Source organism: Vespula vulgaris, chromosome 1 (genome assembly GCF_905475345.1).
Source record: "Vespula vulgaris chromosome 1, iyVesVulg1.1, whole genome shotgun sequence".
NCBI lineage: Eukaryota > Metazoa > Arthropoda > Insecta > Hymenoptera > Vespidae > Vespula > Vespula vulgaris.
Window position 1 is genome coordinate 17,903,111 of NC_066586.1, and position 18,830 is coordinate 17,921,940.

Sequence of the window (18,830 nt, forward strand, 5' to 3'; positions counted from 1 at the left end):
TATATCATGAAAAGTTTGCCGCTTATCTCAACTCATGAAAATAAATTAATTATTATCTTTCGTCATTTAAAACGAATATTTGGATACAGATTGTTTTTTAATTATATATATGAATATAATATGTATATATTTATAATTATATATATTATATATATAATTATTATATATATAATTGTATATGTTATATATAATTATCATATATATATATATTATATATATTATATGATTAACATTAAACTACATATCTGAATTTATATATATACATATGGCTCTTGTAATTCTTATTACAATGTTTATTACTTCGTCCTATTTTTTATTTTTTATTTATTTATTTATTTTTTTATTAATTTGAATATCTTGTGTTGTCATCAATTAAACAGTACGATTAAGATCACTCGCTCAAAATGATTTAACGATCGATTTGAGCTTTTTTATTTTTTTTGCTTTCTTTTATCTAACGAATGCTTCAGGAAAAGTATAAATATTTAAATATTTTGTATTGGTATATTTGGTTTTTATTTCATTGGATCATACTTCTATATCGTATAAGTAAAGCTAATTAATACTAAAAAAATGTACACACATTATATATATATATATATATCATATATCATATATATATATATATATATCATATATATATATAGATGCAGATATAGAAAATTTTCACATATATATACATTGCAAAGTATGAAACGTACATACACTTTTGCGTGTTATAAGTGCACATATACGAATTGAAAATGAAATCTGCGCGCGGTTAGGATATGTATATGCAACATACAGGGCAAAATAGACGATCCGAGAATAAAAAAAAAAAGATTAAAAAAATAAAATAAAGAAGAGTCGAACAAAATAGAAGAATAAAAAGAGATGACAAATATAGAAATTTAAAAAATTTTTGATTTCTAATTTTTCTTTTTTTTTTTTGTTTAATTTTCTTTGTTTTTTTTCTTTTTTGTTTATGTCTTTAAAGAATGTACCTCGAATACGCGAATATATTTTATTCTTTTTCTAAAATATTTTAATTATAAATTAGATAAAATCAAGAACGCGCGAGACTATACATATATACAACGTCAAAACTTATTGAATTATTAAAATATATATATATATAGACATTGATTATAAATTAAAATTAAATGATATCATTAAAGCCACGCTTGTGAATTAACAGCGTTTTGTCTATAGTACGGTCAATATTCGAGAAAAAATTATTACTGAAATAGCGTCGGGTGTCAATTAAAAAAAAAAAAAAAATCAAATTGTGTCGGGTGTCAATAAAATAAAAAAAAAAAATCAAATTGTGTCGGGTGTCAATAAAATAAAAAAAAAAAAAAAAAATTAAAAAAGTGTGTTCAAATTGATAAAACGATTATATAATATAAGGCACGATTGTGAATAAATATAAAGACGGATAATGGATAAAAATCAAAAGAAAACAAACAAAAAAAAAAAAAGAAGAAAAAAAAACAAATTGACATAGACAAAGAAAAAATATTACTTAAACGGATCGAGAAAATAAGATCTCCATTTTAAAATTCTTTTTACCTTCGACGTATTATATGTTAAAAGTTTTTCTATTCACTCGTGACTACGTTGTACGCCTAATAATTTAGCGGCATCGTCCGGTGATGCTTGGAGAACCTTATCGATGAAACTTTTATCGCGTATGCCCAAAAGATTAGAGATCAAATCGTTGTCGGTATTTTCGGATAATTCTGAATTGACATTATGCTGTGTATTGGTGGTCAATTTGCCGGTAAATGTAGTTAATTTTTCGAAGGTATTAAATCTCATGAAACCACCAGGAGCATCACCGGTTGCTACCGACGACGTAATTCTATCTTGGATCCTCGAATTGTTGATATTTGTTGCCATTAAAACGGGTGGTTGTTGTTGGGTACGCGGTGTTATCGTTGGTGGCTGAGTCGGTGAATTTTCTTCGTCGCCGCTGGTACCAACGTACATGGTAGAGTCAACCGATTCGTGCTTTTTACGATGACGTAGCATGCTGTGTTTCAAAGTGAATCGTCGAAAGCATATGTCACAGGAGAATGGTCTTTCACCCGTGTGAGTTCTCATGTGACGACGGAGATCCTCGGCCGACCAGAATCTTCTTATGCAAAAGGCACAGACCACCTGTTGAAAATTGACAATAATAATTTAATATAACTTTGTTAGAATATTATCACGAATTTTTAATCCTTTAGATATGGGATAGAAGATCTTTTTCTCGTCTTTAGAATAGGCTATACTAATGTACAGACATATGTATATATAATATATATATATAGTATATAATATATAATATGTAATATATATAATATTATATTATATATATTATATATATAACTTACTATAATATATATGTTATATATATGTATGTATGTATGTTACTTACTTTTCTATTACTGTAATCTGGGAATCGGCCTTTTCTTTCCTCCCCATCGCTAAGATGTTGCTGCGGCGGTGGCGGTGGTGGTGGTGCTGGTTGATCTTCCAAACCGTCGATATCCATATCCATAGCACCCTTAGCAACTAACATCTCGTACGATTTTTTATGATTCGTTTTGATATGTTCCAAACAATCGTGACGATCGGCGAATCCGCAGTCACATAGATGACATTTGAATGGAACGTCGTTAGGACCGGGCGAGGATCTAGGTGAAGTTCTTCGTGATCTTGATAATTCGTTGTTAGTCGGTGACGTATTCGAATTTTGTTTTTGCGTTTCAACCGGCGACACCTGTTGTTGTTCGGTATTTTCAGAAATGCTAGACGATTGGCTCTCGTAATCGCTAGGATCGTTTTGTTTCGACGGTTGCAAAGGACTGTTTTGTGGTTCGCTCGAGGGCGATACGGATCTCGATTTGTTTTTGCGCGAGTGTTTGGTCGAACGATGTTTCTTTAAATTACCTAACGTCGAAAAGGTCGAACTCGGACACTGATTACATTTGTACGGCCTCTCCGGTACGTTTCTCATCGAGAACGTATTGTTCGTATTGACAACCTGACTATCCGGCGAAGATGAATTTCTAACGCGTCGTATTTTGTTCGGATTTGTTTTGTGCTTTCTCAAAAGGTGCCGATCGCAATTCGATTTGGTCGTGAACAAAAGCGAACAGTATATACATTGATAGGGCTTTTGACCCGTGTGCGTAAGAATATGTCGTCTAAGGGACGAAGTCCATGGAAATGGCCGTTCGCAATAGGGACATATCACTCTGTTAGGTGCCATCGAGTAAGCAGATTTCTTCTTCTTTTTTTTCTTCTTTTTCTTTTTCGACGAGGCGTTATTCGAATTAGCGGAATTGACCGAGTCAGATTTGTCCTCGCTTCCAGAATTGTTGAAGTCGCTCGTCGATGCGACCAAACCTTCCTCGTCGCTCAGATATTGAGGTTGAAAGTGTTGATATTGATGAGAAGCATTGTCCAATAATTCCGAAACGCTAGCGAGATCAGCGTTATTATCTTCCTGTTTATCTTGAACGGTATCGTTGCAGATATCCATTTTGAAGGTGTGTCTTGAATTATTATCTCCCGATGGATCTTCAGTTTTAACTTCAGGGATATGTTCGTTTCTAGAAGTCCGGCCGTTCTCATTGGTATCGTTACGTTCCTCGGCCTGTTCGTTGTGAAATACGTCGGACGAGTCTCTCTCTGAGATTTCGTCCTTAACCGAAACGTCTCTGTTGGTCTCGTTTCCTTCCAATTGTCCTCTCAACAAACTCGTAGAACGTTCTCCTTGTTCTTGAGATTCTTGCATCTCTTTATCGGTAGGATCCTCGTCGATGATGAGTTCTTCGTCGGTGTCGTTGTCGTCCATTTTGTTGGCCTTCAATTGTTGTGCCAATATCGCGTATTTAACTTGGTCGGAAATCGAATGTCTGCCAGATTCTATCGCCGATGACGACTCGGTTTTGGGTAGAATGCTGGAGTAGGACTGCGAAGGCTGCGAATTTGACTGTCCAGAATTTTTAATTAAAGTCGGATGGTTCGCCGGTGGTCTGCCTCTCGTTGAATGACCACCTCGAGGTCGTTGACTCCAAAATTCAGGATGTTGCTGTTTTATATGTCTCTCCATGTTGCTACGCAGGGTGAACTTGGCCGAGCAATGTCCGCAAGAGAACGGTCTTTCCGTACGATATCTTCGTTGTTTTTGTTTTGGCATTAGAACACCATTTTTTATGACCATTTTAACCGAATTCGAGGAAGGCGAATTGTCTGGCTTTTCGCGTGGCGATAAATTCTTATTGGTCATTTTAGAAGCCAGCAATTTCGTATAATCGTTTTGCTCGTTTACAGATTGAGACGAGCCCTCGTTTGATTGCGGAAAACTGGCGAAACTTGTATTTCCGTGAGATGGATCGACCAACGTACCACCGCTGGTCAGTTGTAGGCCCCGAGCGAACTCCTTTTGAATTCTATCTCTGATGTTAAGATCTTGTCCGAACAGGTGCGGGTTGAACATATACGGAGACAGAATTCCAGCATTTACTCCTGCCGAAAGTGATCCTAAATTACGGTAGATCAATTGGGCATTAGCGTAGAAATTCTGTAGGGAGGTTGCCTGCGAGGTTCCTTGCGAAGTTCCAGGCGAAGTTCCTGGCGAAGTTCCTTGGCTCGCTTGTAAAAGAGCCTGTGTGAGGAACAATTGGCTGGTTGAATCGTAAAATTCTCTTCGGTCATTGCCGGGATAATGTTCGTTCGATCTAGAGGAGCCAGCGCCGTTTCTCTCCTTGGCCTTTTTACTCAAATCTAGAACGTCCATGCTGAGGTCCAAGGGTCCATCCTGGTTCGAATTTCCGGCGTTAGGTACGTTAGACGTTTTCTTCAAGTTAATCGGACTAGCTTGAATTCTTTGGTGCATATCTGATTCGGTATCATTGACTAGAGACACGCTTTCGTTAGATGACCTTGATTCAAGATCATCCTCAGCCCTTCCACTTTGATCTTGAGATGTAGTGGCCTCTTCTATATTCCTCGGAATAAGCCCGGACGATGGTATGTTCGATCTCGAGTAAGTATCGCTGGTTTCGCAATGATTCACGATAATACTACGAAGGGACGAGGCCAATCCTGGGCTAGGTAGTTTTGCCTCGTCTATCACTCTAATATCACTTTTCGAGTCCACCGGCATCGACAGATAACGTTGTTGTTGCTGATGAGAGTCCTCACGGTCGTTCGGATATATCAAACTTTTTCTTGGTTCGTCCTTTGTCACTCTTGGCGAACTTCTACCGATGTTCTCATTCGTCGAATCCTCGTTCGGGTGATATATAAGAACACTCTTAATGTCTTCCCTGGTTAATTTACCATGACGATTTCTAACGTGCCTCTCGCAGTTTGCTTTTGTAGTAAAAGCGTAATTGCAAAGCGAACACTCGTACGGCCGATCGCCGTTGTGAGATCTGAGATGCCTTACAAGAGTGGCCTTGTCCGTACTCGTATAAGGACACATGTTGCAAGGATAGGGTACTCCTGGCGCAACGCCCATGTGAGCACGATTATGTCCCTTCAATGCTCTCAAATTAGGGAATATAGCTGTGCATAATCGGCAGGGGAATTCTCCTTTCAACTTCATCTTCCTGAATTCGGCAGCGAACAAATCCTGAGCTTCTTCCTCGTGATATTCCGATGACATCGTTCCTGATGAACCAGAAGAACCAACGCTCGAATTAAATTTCATATTATTCTCGGGTGTACTAGCATCCGAGCGGGGAAAGTTTTGTAAAATCGGGCCCGACGTAACGGACAAAATGCTTTCTATATCCGCTAAATCCTTTCCGTCTTTAGCCTCTGTCAAAGCAGCTTTATTGTGTAATTCGAGGCCCGCAAAAAAATCGTCTCTCTGTGATTCCCCAACATCTATCGGTCTACATTGCAAACTTGACCTACACTTACCACATTCATTTTGGTGTTCTTTCATAGACTTGAAACAAGGAAATGCCCTTGAACACTTGGCGCATTGAAAGTTGGTACCTTCTCCGGATGCTGGCCGATGCATCGCTTGCTCGCACATCACCCTAGCAATAGTTGGGAATTTAGCCGAGGTAAAGTCAACAAAAGTTAAATCGTCGAATCCTACTACGGAATTACGTAAATTTCTCGTAGGGATACCAACGGGATAGTCAGAAAAGTGTATCATATAACGGTGTAGATTCAAAACCCGATGATTTTTAAAAGATAGATTACAGGGTTCGCACCTTGCCGTGAATTCTGGATGATTTTGTTCCAAATGCGTTTCCAAGAGGCCGCTCGTAGCAAAATCTTGCCGATTACAAACCGGACAGTTGAAAGAATTTTGTGTTTGTACAGGGGTACGTTTGATCTCGGTCCTCGAATTGTTCAACAATATCTTGTGTTTACGTGGGCTTTCATCTTCTCTGGTAAAAGATGGCGACTTTCGTTTGGCCGTTAAATTCTTCGCTAATCTTTCTCTGATCATAAAATTTGGCGAAGTTTGTTTCGATATCTCGTTGTTGTTGTGTTCTTCTATGTGTTGTCTTCTGGATGAGTTTTCGGAGTCGTTACTAGTACTTTCCGATTCGGTATAACTCTGTGGTGGTGATCTTTCACCGCGGTGAGCACTTTTAACATGTCTGTTCATATTACCATTCGTTGTGAAAGCTATATCACAATATTTGCACTTGAAAGGTCGTTCGCGCGAATGTACAAGAACATGGCGATCCAAGGAACTTGCTGAACTCAATACTTTTTGACATATAGCACAGCAGTAATCTTCCTCACCGCCGTATTCCGTGCTCCTAGGTGAATTATGTTCTCGTAGATGATTCGTTAAATCGTGAGTTGTCAAAAGTATGGTCGGACAAGCTGGGCAAGGATGCGCGCTTTCGGGTAAATCTACCTGTAATAAAAACGTTCATACTTTGTATATATCTACATATCTACATATATATATACATATATATATATATACATATATATATATACATATATATATATATATATTCGTAATATTTATTTAGATGTTTGTAATTAAGAAATTCATTCGTAGTGTTGTAAGATATTGTAAGAAAAAAAAAAATATTCACGATTTATTATTGTTGTTACCGAATGAAAATTTTTCGAACATTTTGTCGGAACTGCGTTACTTTTTTTTTAATTACTTTTTTGTTAAATTGTTAAACCTTCTTGTTACGATAAAAGAAAAAAAAAAGTAAGAGAAATAAATAAAATGAACATTTACACTGGACGACGGAGATGCTGCTGTATCCACCTGTGTCTCAGTCTGTTCCTGTTCTTGTTCTTGTTCTTGTTCCTGTTCTTGTTCCTGTTCCGGTTCGTTCTTTATGGTCACTGTAAAACAAACGAGCAAAAAAAAAATCAAAATCAAAAAATCAATAATTAATATTTTCAAATCTTAATTAACATATATATATATATATATATATATATATATATATATATATATATAAAACACTTCTTCATGGAACAACATTTTATCTCCTATTTCCTTTTAAGTGCATGATTCAAAATCGAATCGAATGGCAGTCGGCGAGGATGTGGCAACCCGAACCGCAGATCCTCGCGCAACGTTTTATTTGGTAAATATAAGATGAGGAAAGAATCAAAAACGACACTTAGAAGATACATACGTGGACGACGTGACGTATATTTTTATGTTTGATTTTTATAGAACGACGGAAAACGGATGACACGTGTTCCGTCTTTCTGTGTTCTTAAAGTTCCACATAAACAATAAACTATCTTCAATATCTCTCTACGAAATTTCAATAACATCTTGTATTTCCTTCGATCGATCCAATCCAATCAGATCGGATCGGATCGATTTCTGTATTTCTTTTTCTCTACGTACAATAGTCTTAAAAAAACGAAGGAAACGAAATATCGTCGAATCGAACGATCGATCGATTCATCGATCAAAATCAATTCTTTGAGAAGTTGAACTCGTTTGAGGGAGGAAGGTGGGGAGAGGGGGGAAATATTCAAGACGTGTTTACCCGAGAAAAAGTTTGTTACTTATGCGACGTTAAGAGACCGATAGAGATAACTCAATGAACATTCTCAATGATAACGTTACTCGATCGGGTTCGAGTTCTCGAGCGATAAAAGGGAGACACCAACGAAACAAAAAAAAAAATAAAGAAAGAAAGAAAGAAAGAGAGAAAGGAAAGAAAAAAGTAAAAGAAAGAAAGAAAGAAAGAAAAAAGCACCGGATCTACCGTCGATGCTTCTTTTCTTGCCGAGCTAAGAGTCTTAAAAAGTGTGTCACCGACAGGACATCAATCCGACGCGGTCCGGAAGCTGATATATGTACATAGGAAACCACAGCTGGAGCTCGAAAAGCAAGATCGAAACGTTTATCAGAGTTCTCGCACCGCGTTACAACCGCAACTTCGCGGTATTTTTGTTTTTTTTTCTTTTTTTTTTTTATTATTATTTTTTTGTTTCTTCTTTCTCGTTTTTTTTCTCTCTTTTTTTACGTCTTTCCACATCTAAGAGGAGGATGTGTCTGTCTCGGGAAAGACGTCTTATCGAAATTTTTACACGTCCTACTTCTTTTTATTTTTCTATTTGTTTAGGGAAGCTTTCTCTTTGATTTTACGTCATTAACCTTTTTCTTTTGTTTCTTTCGTTGATACAAACGATCGATCTGTGTTTCAACGTAATAGAAATAGATCGATGATTTAATGATTGGGTTTAGTATTTCTTTCTTTCTTTTTTTTTATTTTTATTTTTTTTTTTCTCTTTCACTTGGAAGTTCGAGCAAAGCGAGTAGTGTCTGTAAAGAGGGAGACAAAAGAGAAGAGGCAAAGAAAGGAAAGGTCGATTAATTGTGCGAATCAGCGAAAAGAGAAAGGAAAAAGAAAGAAAAAAAGAAAGAAAGAAAAGAAAAAAAAAAAATCGATCAAGTTTTATCGGATATACCTACCTACCTACTACTTGACGACGGTAAGTGTGTCAAGCCAAATGGATATTCGTAATATACGCGAAAGATAAAGTCGATAAATCTACGCGTCGATTTTTCGGCGAAAGCCATCATGCGATAACAAATCATCACGCGGAGGAAGCTGTCGATTAGGTCAACGACGAGTAAGGTGATCGGGAAAACAATTTTTGCGCGAGAGTCGCAAGAACGAAAGAGATTTGAAAGATGAGATTAGGGTAACGCGTTAAAAAAAAAAAAAAAAAAAAAAAAATAAGAAAACAATAAACGTAGAAAAAAGCAAAAAATAAATAAAACTGATATAGATCGAATTCCCTTCCTTTCATTTATTTATTCGTCTTTTTCTTTTTTTTTTTTTTTTTTTTAAATAACCACGCGACTAACCATTATTGTTTGCACTTGGATATCGTATTACTCGTGGTTCTATACGTTGGTGTGTTTGTGTATACGTATATATGTGTGTAACCGAAAGGAACCTGCTTCTTCATGGCGCCTAACACAGAAACCTGCTCACCATAATACCTGCGAGACTCGATGCGCCTGCTGCCGACAGGTGACTTCATTCACGCACGTAAATCACGCGCGATCGGAACGGAGAAACGAGTTTTGCTGCCTTTTAACGTTCGATTTAACCTGCGGTCTGCGCTCGTGCTTGAAATGCTCGATACCCGGCAGCTTTGGATCGGCCGATCTTTGACTATCGAATCGAAACTGGTGGGGAGGTTTAAATACCATTATCGAGAGTCACGTCTTTAATTCTAAAAAGGCATTTAAATACTTTACAAACCGATAAGTATTCGACAAATTTATATATAATAGTACGTAGCTATTGTCTAGAGAGGATTTCAATTTGTTTTATAGAAATGATCACATTTTTTTCTTTTTTTTTTTTATTATTATTTTTATTTTTTTTTTCTTATACCTCGTATTTTTTCATATTTATGTATAAAAATGTTTGATAAGGATACTATAGAGTCAATTAATTGTTTATCATTTAAAAAAGGGATTTTTATTTAATTCGATATATGTAAAAAGAAATATATATATATATATGCATATATAGATTTAATTTATTTTTTACTTTTAGCAAAAAAGTAAATAAATAGATAAATAAAGGCGAATATTTGATCCATGTCTCGGATGAAACAAATTTTCGAACGGAAGCATACGTAAATCGGTAGAGTTCGCGCAATAATCCGAGAAATCGTGATCCAATGAGAAAACACGATCGATACCGACTAGACTTCGGGTAGAACCCGATGGAAAAATAGAAATCGCATTTCGTGGTTCACGGAACGTCGTAACGATTGGTCTCCGGTCTCCTCGGGTGATCGTTAGAAATGGAAAGCATGCCGAGCGACGTGGATTTCGAAAGGTTTGCCTTTAGTGGAACACCGAATTTCTCTCCTCGTTACGATCAATTTTCTTTAGGAATTTTTCCTCGCTGAAGAGTATTTCTTTCGGAAATCGATTATTCCGTATAATCGATATCTACCGAATTACTCAACAAACTCGCGAGAATACAAGATACGTAAAATAATTCAAACGTTTTACATTTCTATATAATCTACCTATATATTGGTATATATATAAATAAATAGAAAAAGAGAAAGAGATAAATGAATTTTTCTAGACGTGTATCTATGCACACACATGCAAATATACGTACCTTGATTATAAACATAGGTACCTTGATGAAGAAAAGAATTAAAGAAAAGAAACGTTTCTTTCTTCCCCCACCCTCTTCCCTACCCTTTCACCGAACTTGCCCCGCGAGAAAAGAAAAGAAAAGAAAAGAAAAGAAAAGAAAAGAAAAGAAAAGAAGAGAGAAAAGTAAAAAATAAAAGGAAACCGAAGAATCACATTAAAACCGTTCAAACGATTTACACTTTATCCGTATGCACATGCTAATATACATATCCTTGAACATTTTGACGAATATCGAACGCTGAACGAAACTCTTGAGAGACAAATCTTTTTCTTCTAACTCTTATTACCGATCTTTCTTATCGAGGAGCAAAAGAAAAAAAGAAACAAGAAATATAAATATAAGAAGTGAAGAAAATTAAATATGAATAATCTCGCTTCATAATTGAAAGGATTATACGGACGATAAGAGAAATAGTATAAAACAAAATAAAATAAAACAAAACAAAACGAAACAAAACAAAACAAAATAAAATAGAATAGAACAGAACAGAACAGAATAGATCGACAAAGATATGGAATAAAATAAAATAAAATGGAATAGAATGGAATAGAGTAGAATAGAATAGAAGAAATGAGAGAGGCGAGACGCCACGCCTATATCTGCAATGCACCCTCGAAGACCTCGGGGCTAGGAGCCTTGAAGGAAAAAAAGGGAGCAGTGTCAGAGTCCGTCCGGCGAGAGGGCGTACATGCGCACTTCCGTTAGCCTCCGTGCCTCCTACACGAATCGCAAGGATGCTGCGCCGAGTCGACTAAGTGGGGAGAGATCGGGGCGGCGTTCTCGACTCGTCTCCGATTGGTCGATTCTCATCTCTCTTTCTCTCTTTCTCTCTCTCGAAACTTTTATCTCCTTCTCTTCCCTTCCTTTATCCACCCTCTCTCTCTCTCTCTCTCTCTCTCTCTCTTTCACTCACTCACTCACTCACTCTCTTTCTCTCTCTACCTCACTTCTATATCTGTCTGTGTCTTGCTCGCTCGCTCGCTCTCGTTTTATCTCTTTCTATCTCCCCCTCCTCGCGATATCCGCCAGTGACGTGCTCACACACACATATACACACAACACAGTACTTACACGTATGTACGTATATATACGTGCATGTATAGCTTTTCTCTTTCTCGAGGCACAGCCTCTCTCTCTCTTTTTCTCTCTTTCTTTCTTTTTCTCTCTTTTGATGAGTGAGAGAAAAAGAGAGCGAGATACTCCCTCCTTTACGTGTACCTTCTACTCCCCTCTTTCTCTATCTTTCTCTTTCTCTTTCTCTCTCTCTCTCTCTCTCTCTCTCTTTCTCTTTTTCTTTCTTTCTCTTTCTCTTTCTCTCGAAGCTCTCGGATACACCCACGCAGACGGGCGAGAGAAGCAAAGATGGCGGTCGGTTAGTGTGTTTCGAGAGTCGTAGCCCTGACAACCTTGGACGCAACCCACTCGTAACAGCCACCCTCTTCTCGAAGTCGGCCTATGGGTGACCGCCGCTCTGACACACGCGCTTCGCGATCTTCTCTCTCTCTCTCTCTCTCTCTTTCTCTTTCTCTTGTTCGTTTGCTCCCTCCTTCTTTCTCTTTCTCTCTTTAGCGTATAATGGAGCCTAGGATGTGAAAGACAGAAAGATAGAGAGATAGTGATAGAGATAGAAATACAGATAGAGAATAGGGTAAAAATCATACATGACGTGGATCGATTTGGTTAATCTATTTTTGTTATTCTTCATCTTCTTTTTTCTTTCTTTTTCTTTTTAATCGTAAATCGTACCGATGAGTTAGATGAAAGTAAAATTGAAAATTTAAGTTTAAGAATTCATTTAGAATCGATCATTTTGTATATACGGTTCAACGTCTATACCTCTCTTTCTTCCTTTGCCTCTCTCTCTCTCTCTCTCTCTCTCTCTTTGTTTGTCTTCATACAAAAAGCATTATCGATTTGAGATTAGTAAACCCGATAGAAAGATTAGATGAAAGTTTTTAGCAAGCGTGTTAAGAGAAACGATTTTATCGTTGAAGAAAGATTTTTTTATTTCTTTTTAATTTTCTTTTTTCAAGTTCCTCTTTTTTCGTTTCTTTTTCCTCTTTTTCTTTTTTTGCAAAAAATTTTGAGAATTGAAAGGAAATTTATCAGATCTTTATAGCGGGTAAAATTAATTATGAAGTAAGAGTGATAGAGAAAAAAGAGAGAGAGAGAGAGAAAGCGAAAAAGAGAAACAGCGAGAGAAAGAGAGAGAGAGAGAGAGAGAGAGAGAGAGAAATGAAAGAAACCAGAAACGTCTTTATCTTTTCTATCGAAGCCACGTCACGAACTCCTGCGTGACGAGGCTCCACGATCGTAAAGCCAAGATCTTTTCGCGAGTAATTATTCTTATCGTATAGAATCGCGAAGAAGAAGACAAGATTCGGAAATAATAGATTGAATAAAAACGTCTGAATTTTCTTCTATGAGTTAATAAAATTTCTTATTTCTTTCTATTTCTTTTATCCTCGAAATTCCATTAGAGATTACATATTTTTCTTCTTCAATTCTTTTCCAACGAATTTTTTTTTTCTTTTTAATAGGAACGAGAAGAAAGAGAAAGAGCAAGAGAGAGAGAGAGAGAGAGAGAGAGAGAGAGAGAGAGAAATAAGAGATGGAGTAAAGTGATTGTTTTCTTTTTAACGCTATGCGAAAAGAGAACAAAGAGAAATTGGGATTAAGCTTTACAGTAGGTATTATCTACATACATTATGGGTGGTAGAGGGTCGAACGAAGGATGTCGGGCAAAGTAGATATCCCTCTCTCGTATACGTGGCCCAACCGAGTGTTTCCGCATGTACCTCGTTCCCGTTGTCATACCTACCTCATACTTGTCGCTAACGCGTATAGATCGTCGTTGCGCGAACCTATGATATACTACTACTAGTACCATTACTACTACTACTACTACTACTACTACTATTACGGCTACTACGAATACTAGTATCCATACACAAATTCTATACCGAATAAGATCGTAAGCTATCTGAAAGCTAAATTATAAAGTTATTCATTCTTTTTTAAGCTAAGGGTGGTCAATCGTATATGTATATGATATGGATTTTTTTAGCCGATTAAAATTTTTAGCCGCATTTTAGAGGCGTTCTTTTGATGATCAATACGGAGAGAAAGAAAGAGAGAGAGAGAGAATTTTCTCGATTAAATCGATCGATAATCCAACGAGTTAGCGACGAACAAGAGTAAAAGAGATAGAGAGAGAGAGAAAAAGAGAGAGCTGAGAATAAGAATGCCGTTCTTTTGATCTTTTCTACGAAACAGAAAAAAAAATAAAGAATTCTGACTCGTCTGTGTTCGACGCCTGTTATCGATTAAATTCTCACGCGTCGCGACTCTCTAAAGATAGAATAATGTATATTCTCGATTAAAAGAGGACAGAAAGGGAGAGAGAGAGCGAGAGAGAGAGAGAGAAGAGAAAAAAAAGGAAAAAAGAGAAGAGAAATAATTAACGCGAATAAAGAAAAAAAGAGAAAAAAAAAATCAGAAAAAAGAAAATAAGAAGGAGAAAATAAAGAAAAAAAAAGAATTCCCCAAATGTTCGACCGACCTAAACGCTTAATGTTTTTCCTCTAATCAACCAAGAGAACATTTTATCAAAGAGGATTCGTAATCGTCGCCGAGGTTAACTTAACTCGGCAATACCTTGCGTCGTTAAGTCGTCCGATCAGATAGCTTCATAACTTATCGAGCCTACATTCCGTTGTGCGGATCAATTTCTCAGAGTAGATACGATTACCTTGCAAATCAAATCGAACGGGTCTCGACGCGCGTTTTCTTTCTCTTTTTCTTTTTTCAATCATTCTTTTATTTCTTTTCTTCTTCTTCCTCTTTTTCTTTCCTTTATCACGAGCTATTTCGTTCAATTACGATACCTGATTAAGAAATTGTTTCGTGATTCTCTTCCGAGAATCGGAAAGAGACGAATAAAGTAAAATGTGAAAGAAGAAATCTTTTTGAGAGTGAGAAAGAAATATAGTCGAGTCAGTAGTGTCATCCGTTGCGAGAAGATTTTTAAGGGGGAGAAGGAAAAAGAAAAAGAAGAAGAGAGAAAAAAGAGAAAAAGAAACAGAAAATACATTAGGATTCTCGACTTCTCACTAAAAAATATTTCGACACAGTGTAAAGGAGATAAGAAGAAGAAGAAGAAGAAGAGGGAAGAACCACAAAAGGTCCTTATCTCCGTGGACTTGGGCTACCGTATTCTTCTCTCTTCATTTCTTCATCTCTCTCTCTCTCTCTCTCTCTCTTTTAGTAATCATCGAAAGATTAGAACTTAGACACGTCACTAATACCGAAATGGTACACGTTAAAAGATCGACTCCTCTTATTTTACTCTTATCATATTTTTATCCTTCACGAGAATGAGTCCTCTTTTATGACATGTTTCTCACTGTTAAACAGCATCTTTTATTCTCGACGACAAATAGACTCAAATATTCATCGTCGATTGTTAAGTTAGATAGATATATTTTAAATAAGTATCTATATCGATACAACAGCAACAACAACAACGATGCAGCATCATTCTTATTTCGATGTTAGCAAATAAATAAGTAAGTAAGTTACTAGTTCTTAGATTTTCTTTCGTTTTTATTCGATCAATAATTTCGATACAATTAATTATTTATTTACTTACTTACTTACTTACTTATTTAATTAATTACTTAATCAAATGATTTCAAAGCGACTACCGCGATATTACTGTCTCATCTTTCGGGAGATCGAGTTAATCGATCGATATATCGATCTCTTCTTGGACAAGAAAACATTTCTTTCGAATGGTATTTCAAATCGTACTGAAAGTTTATCATTGAAATAATATTCGGAAATCGATCGATCGAATTCCATATCGTTATGTAACTATCGACGTTCGCGGCTCGGATACATTTTTCTTTTTTTTTTTTTCTCTTTAAGACGCGAGGGTGAAGTGGGGTGGGGTGGGGTGGGGTGGAATTATTTGTTCGTACAAATAAAAAATATTTTCTAAAACGAAAACAAATACAAACTAAATGACAATATTAATTATAATCATAATGATAATAATATTAAGCAGAAGAAGAAAAAGAAGAGGAAGAGGAAGAAGAAGAAGAAGAAGAAGATTGAAAAGGACAAGAAGATGACGATAACGACGATGAGGATGAGGATGAGGATGAAGATGAGGATGAGGATGATGATGATGATGATGATGATCAGAAGGAAGAAAACGGTCCTTACGGGATCTTAGATCGTGCAATGAGAGAACATACGTATGACATTGACCGAGTCGTCGCGCGCACGTACGAATTCAAAGGCCGGAGGTCGTTGTTGCAAGACGCTAACAATGGGATATTTATTCACGGCTCGTAGTAGACGGTGGTGTACCCCCGGCGTGGCGCCCCACTGATTCCCAATGGATCGAGCCCGAAGGAATTGATTATTCGACAAAATTCTATCGATCGATATATGTATATATACACACATGTATGTGTGTGTATCTGTGTGTGTGTATATATATAGACATGTATTTCGAAAATTTGGAAAGATATCAGAGATAATGACGTTTAAGATGTTTAATTCAAAGAAATGTAACGTTAAAATCGAGGTCGTTAATGAACGGACGGACGTCGATGATGAGACACGTCGAATCGATCGACGAGATACGTTCGACCTCCGGCTGAGTTGGTTATTATCATAGAATACGTATCGTTATGATTAACAGAGAGGATGGGAGGAAGAGAGAAAGAGATAGAAGAGAGAAAAATAAAAAAGAATAGAGAAACAGAAGAAGAAGAAGAAGATGATGACAATGATAATGATGATGATGATGATGATGAAGAAGCGACCGGACTAATTCACGCACACGTATCATTAACGTACCTTTTTTCGAATAATCCATCCTTTTCCAAATATGAAGTACGAGATTCAAGTATTTCCCCCAAATTAAATTCGTTTCCAACGGTAATCAGAAAATTTCTTCGTTTTATCCGTAGAAATGACAAGAAGAAGAAGAAGAAGGAGAAGAAGAAGAAGAAGAACAACGGGTAGGCTTCATACCATCGGTACCACCGTGTCCGTAAAATCGATATTTACTAATACGGGGAACTCAGTAACAGATAAATAGGGCCTCCTTTTTTACCTTCCTATCTGTATATCTTTTTCTATTTTTCACGTGCCGGAGTCTCCGATAGTCCTTGCTCGAGAATTGTTAACAAAGCGGCAACAAAATAAATCGAAGAATGTGATTCGGCGATCTGGTCCGGACTTTCGTTTTTCTTCTTTTTTTCTTCTTCTTTGCCTCTTATTTTATTTTATTTTTTATTCCTCTTCCTTCAATGGCGTTCACCTAATCCAAGTGTATCCGAGCGGTATCACACGAATACACAAAAAGAAAAACACTTCCTCTTCTCTGCGACACTTTTACCAATCGTAGATCGCGTTTGTCTTGTTATTGTTATAAGTTTGTGTGACACGACTTTCAAGGAAGACATATATCCATATATATATATATATATATGTATGTATATATATATATATAATATATATAAATTATACACAAACGTATATATACACGTAAGCGAGATATGAGAAGGCAAGTGAAAAATTCTAAGATATATATATATATATATTTATATATATGTGTGTATGTATGTATATATATATAAGTATATAGGTATATATATATATGTATGTTGTTCCTGTGTATGTGTATGTGTATGTGTGTGTGTGTGTGTGCGTGTATATTCAGTCTCACTATCTCTCGCTTCTGTTCTCGTTGCGATTGAACGACACAAAGATATAGATACACGACGATATAATAACGAAGAGAATAAAACGGAGCTTCGTACCGGAGCAACTCTCCGCCGAGAAGTCGCACCGTATTCTGACAATTTCTCTGCTCGACCAAGGCTCATCATCCCTCTCTTCTTCTCCCACCACTTAACCAACCAACGCTACCACCACCCCCACCGCCACCATTGCCGACAGAGCACAGGCGTCCCACTCCTTCTCCCTCTCTCCTTCTCTCTCTCTCCGTCTTCCCTCCTCGCTACTCTCTTACGGTCATCCCCACCCCTTCACCTGCCGCCGCTACCAGTCTCGTACTACTCTTCGTCGATTCCTCTCTTGCTTCTTCCTCTCTCTTTCTCTATCTCGATCTCCTACATTTTCTTTCTCTTTCTTTCTCTCCCTTTCACTCATATATTCTTATAAGTATCAAATATGAAATAATCTCTCTCTCTCTCTCTCTATTTCTCTCTCGTTGCTAATTAATCTCGTATATTTCATTTTCGTGTATTTTGTTTCTCATTGTTTTTAATAAATATCTTTCATCTTTCGATCGAACGTTTTCTCTTTCTTTCTTTCTCTCTCTTTGAAATACTCTCCCTCTTCATCCCCACCACTAACATACTCTACTATCGGCCCAGTCTCTGTACCTATGCCAACGGTAATGTCTACACCATCATCGTCATCGTCATCGTCATCGCGACCGATGTCACCACCTCCACCAATCCGAATGCGAGGGCATTCCGACCGTTCTTCTCCTTTTTTTTTCTTCCTCTCCTTTTCTTTTTCTTTTTTTCTTGTTGTCTTTTTTCTTTTTCCTCCTCTTTTCCTTCTCTTTCTTTCTTTCTTTCTTTCTTCCTTTTTTCTACTTATTATTCTACCACTATTATGAATGCTCTTGGCTATTTGTTCCTTATTATTGTCCAGAAGAAATTTATTACCGCAGGTAAGAAAAGTTACGCGATCAAATGCACGTATAAGAGATAATTGATTAATGGAATAAAAGTACCGCAATCGAATGAGACATACTTTTCTTACCTACGGTATAGGTATTATTAATTAAATAGAAATCGGATTAGAATATTTCCGAAAATCTTAATTGTATATATATATATATATAAATTATTTATTATCTCATATATATATATATATATATATATATATAAAATATATAAACGCGACGCATTTCTTTGAGATCGTAAATTTGGTAAAATTTGTAAAATTATGAAAGTTAATTTAGAAAAATTAGAAAAATATACGTATCTATATGACCGAAAGAACAAGAAAAGAAATTATAAATTATATATTTTTTGTAGTATATATATATATCAGTATATATCTCTTTTTACATTTAAATGCGATCAAGTACAGAAATATACGAATTAGATGAAAACGATAATAATAATA

At 36.4% G+C, this 18,830-nt stretch overlaps 1 protein-coding gene across 4 annotated transcripts; it reads right to left on the reverse strand.

Moving 5' to 3' along the window:
* Window positions 1–243: 243 nt before the first annotated feature.
* On the reverse strand, window positions 244–17,742 carry LOC127062045 (ras-responsive element-binding protein 1-like). 4 transcript variants are annotated; one of them, XM_050989677.1, is made up of 5 exons: window positions 9,450–9,801; window positions 7,214–7,323; window positions 5,908–6,871; window positions 2,405–5,652; window positions 244–2,142 (listed from the first exon to the last, which is right to left on the reverse strand). In XM_050989677.1, the coding sequence occupies exons 1-5, from the start codon at window positions 9,496–9,498 to the stop codon at window positions 1,585–1,587; spliced, it is 4,929 nt and encodes a 1,642-aa protein (XP_050845634.1). In that variant the 5' UTR covers window positions 9,499–9,801; the 3' UTR covers window positions 244–1,584. The 4 variants fall into 4 exon arrangements, with proteins under 4 accessions (XP_050845634.1, XP_050845625.1, XP_050845619.1 ...); XM_050989668.1 differs by having other exon boundaries at window positions 2,405–6,029; window positions 6,210–6,871; window positions 9,450–9,800; XM_050989662.1 differs by lacking the exon at window positions 9,450–9,801 and adding exons at window positions 16,518–17,112; window positions 17,392–17,742 and having other exon boundaries at window positions 245–2,142; window positions 2,405–6,871.
* Between the last annotated feature and the right edge of the window lie 1,088 nt (window positions 17,743–18,830).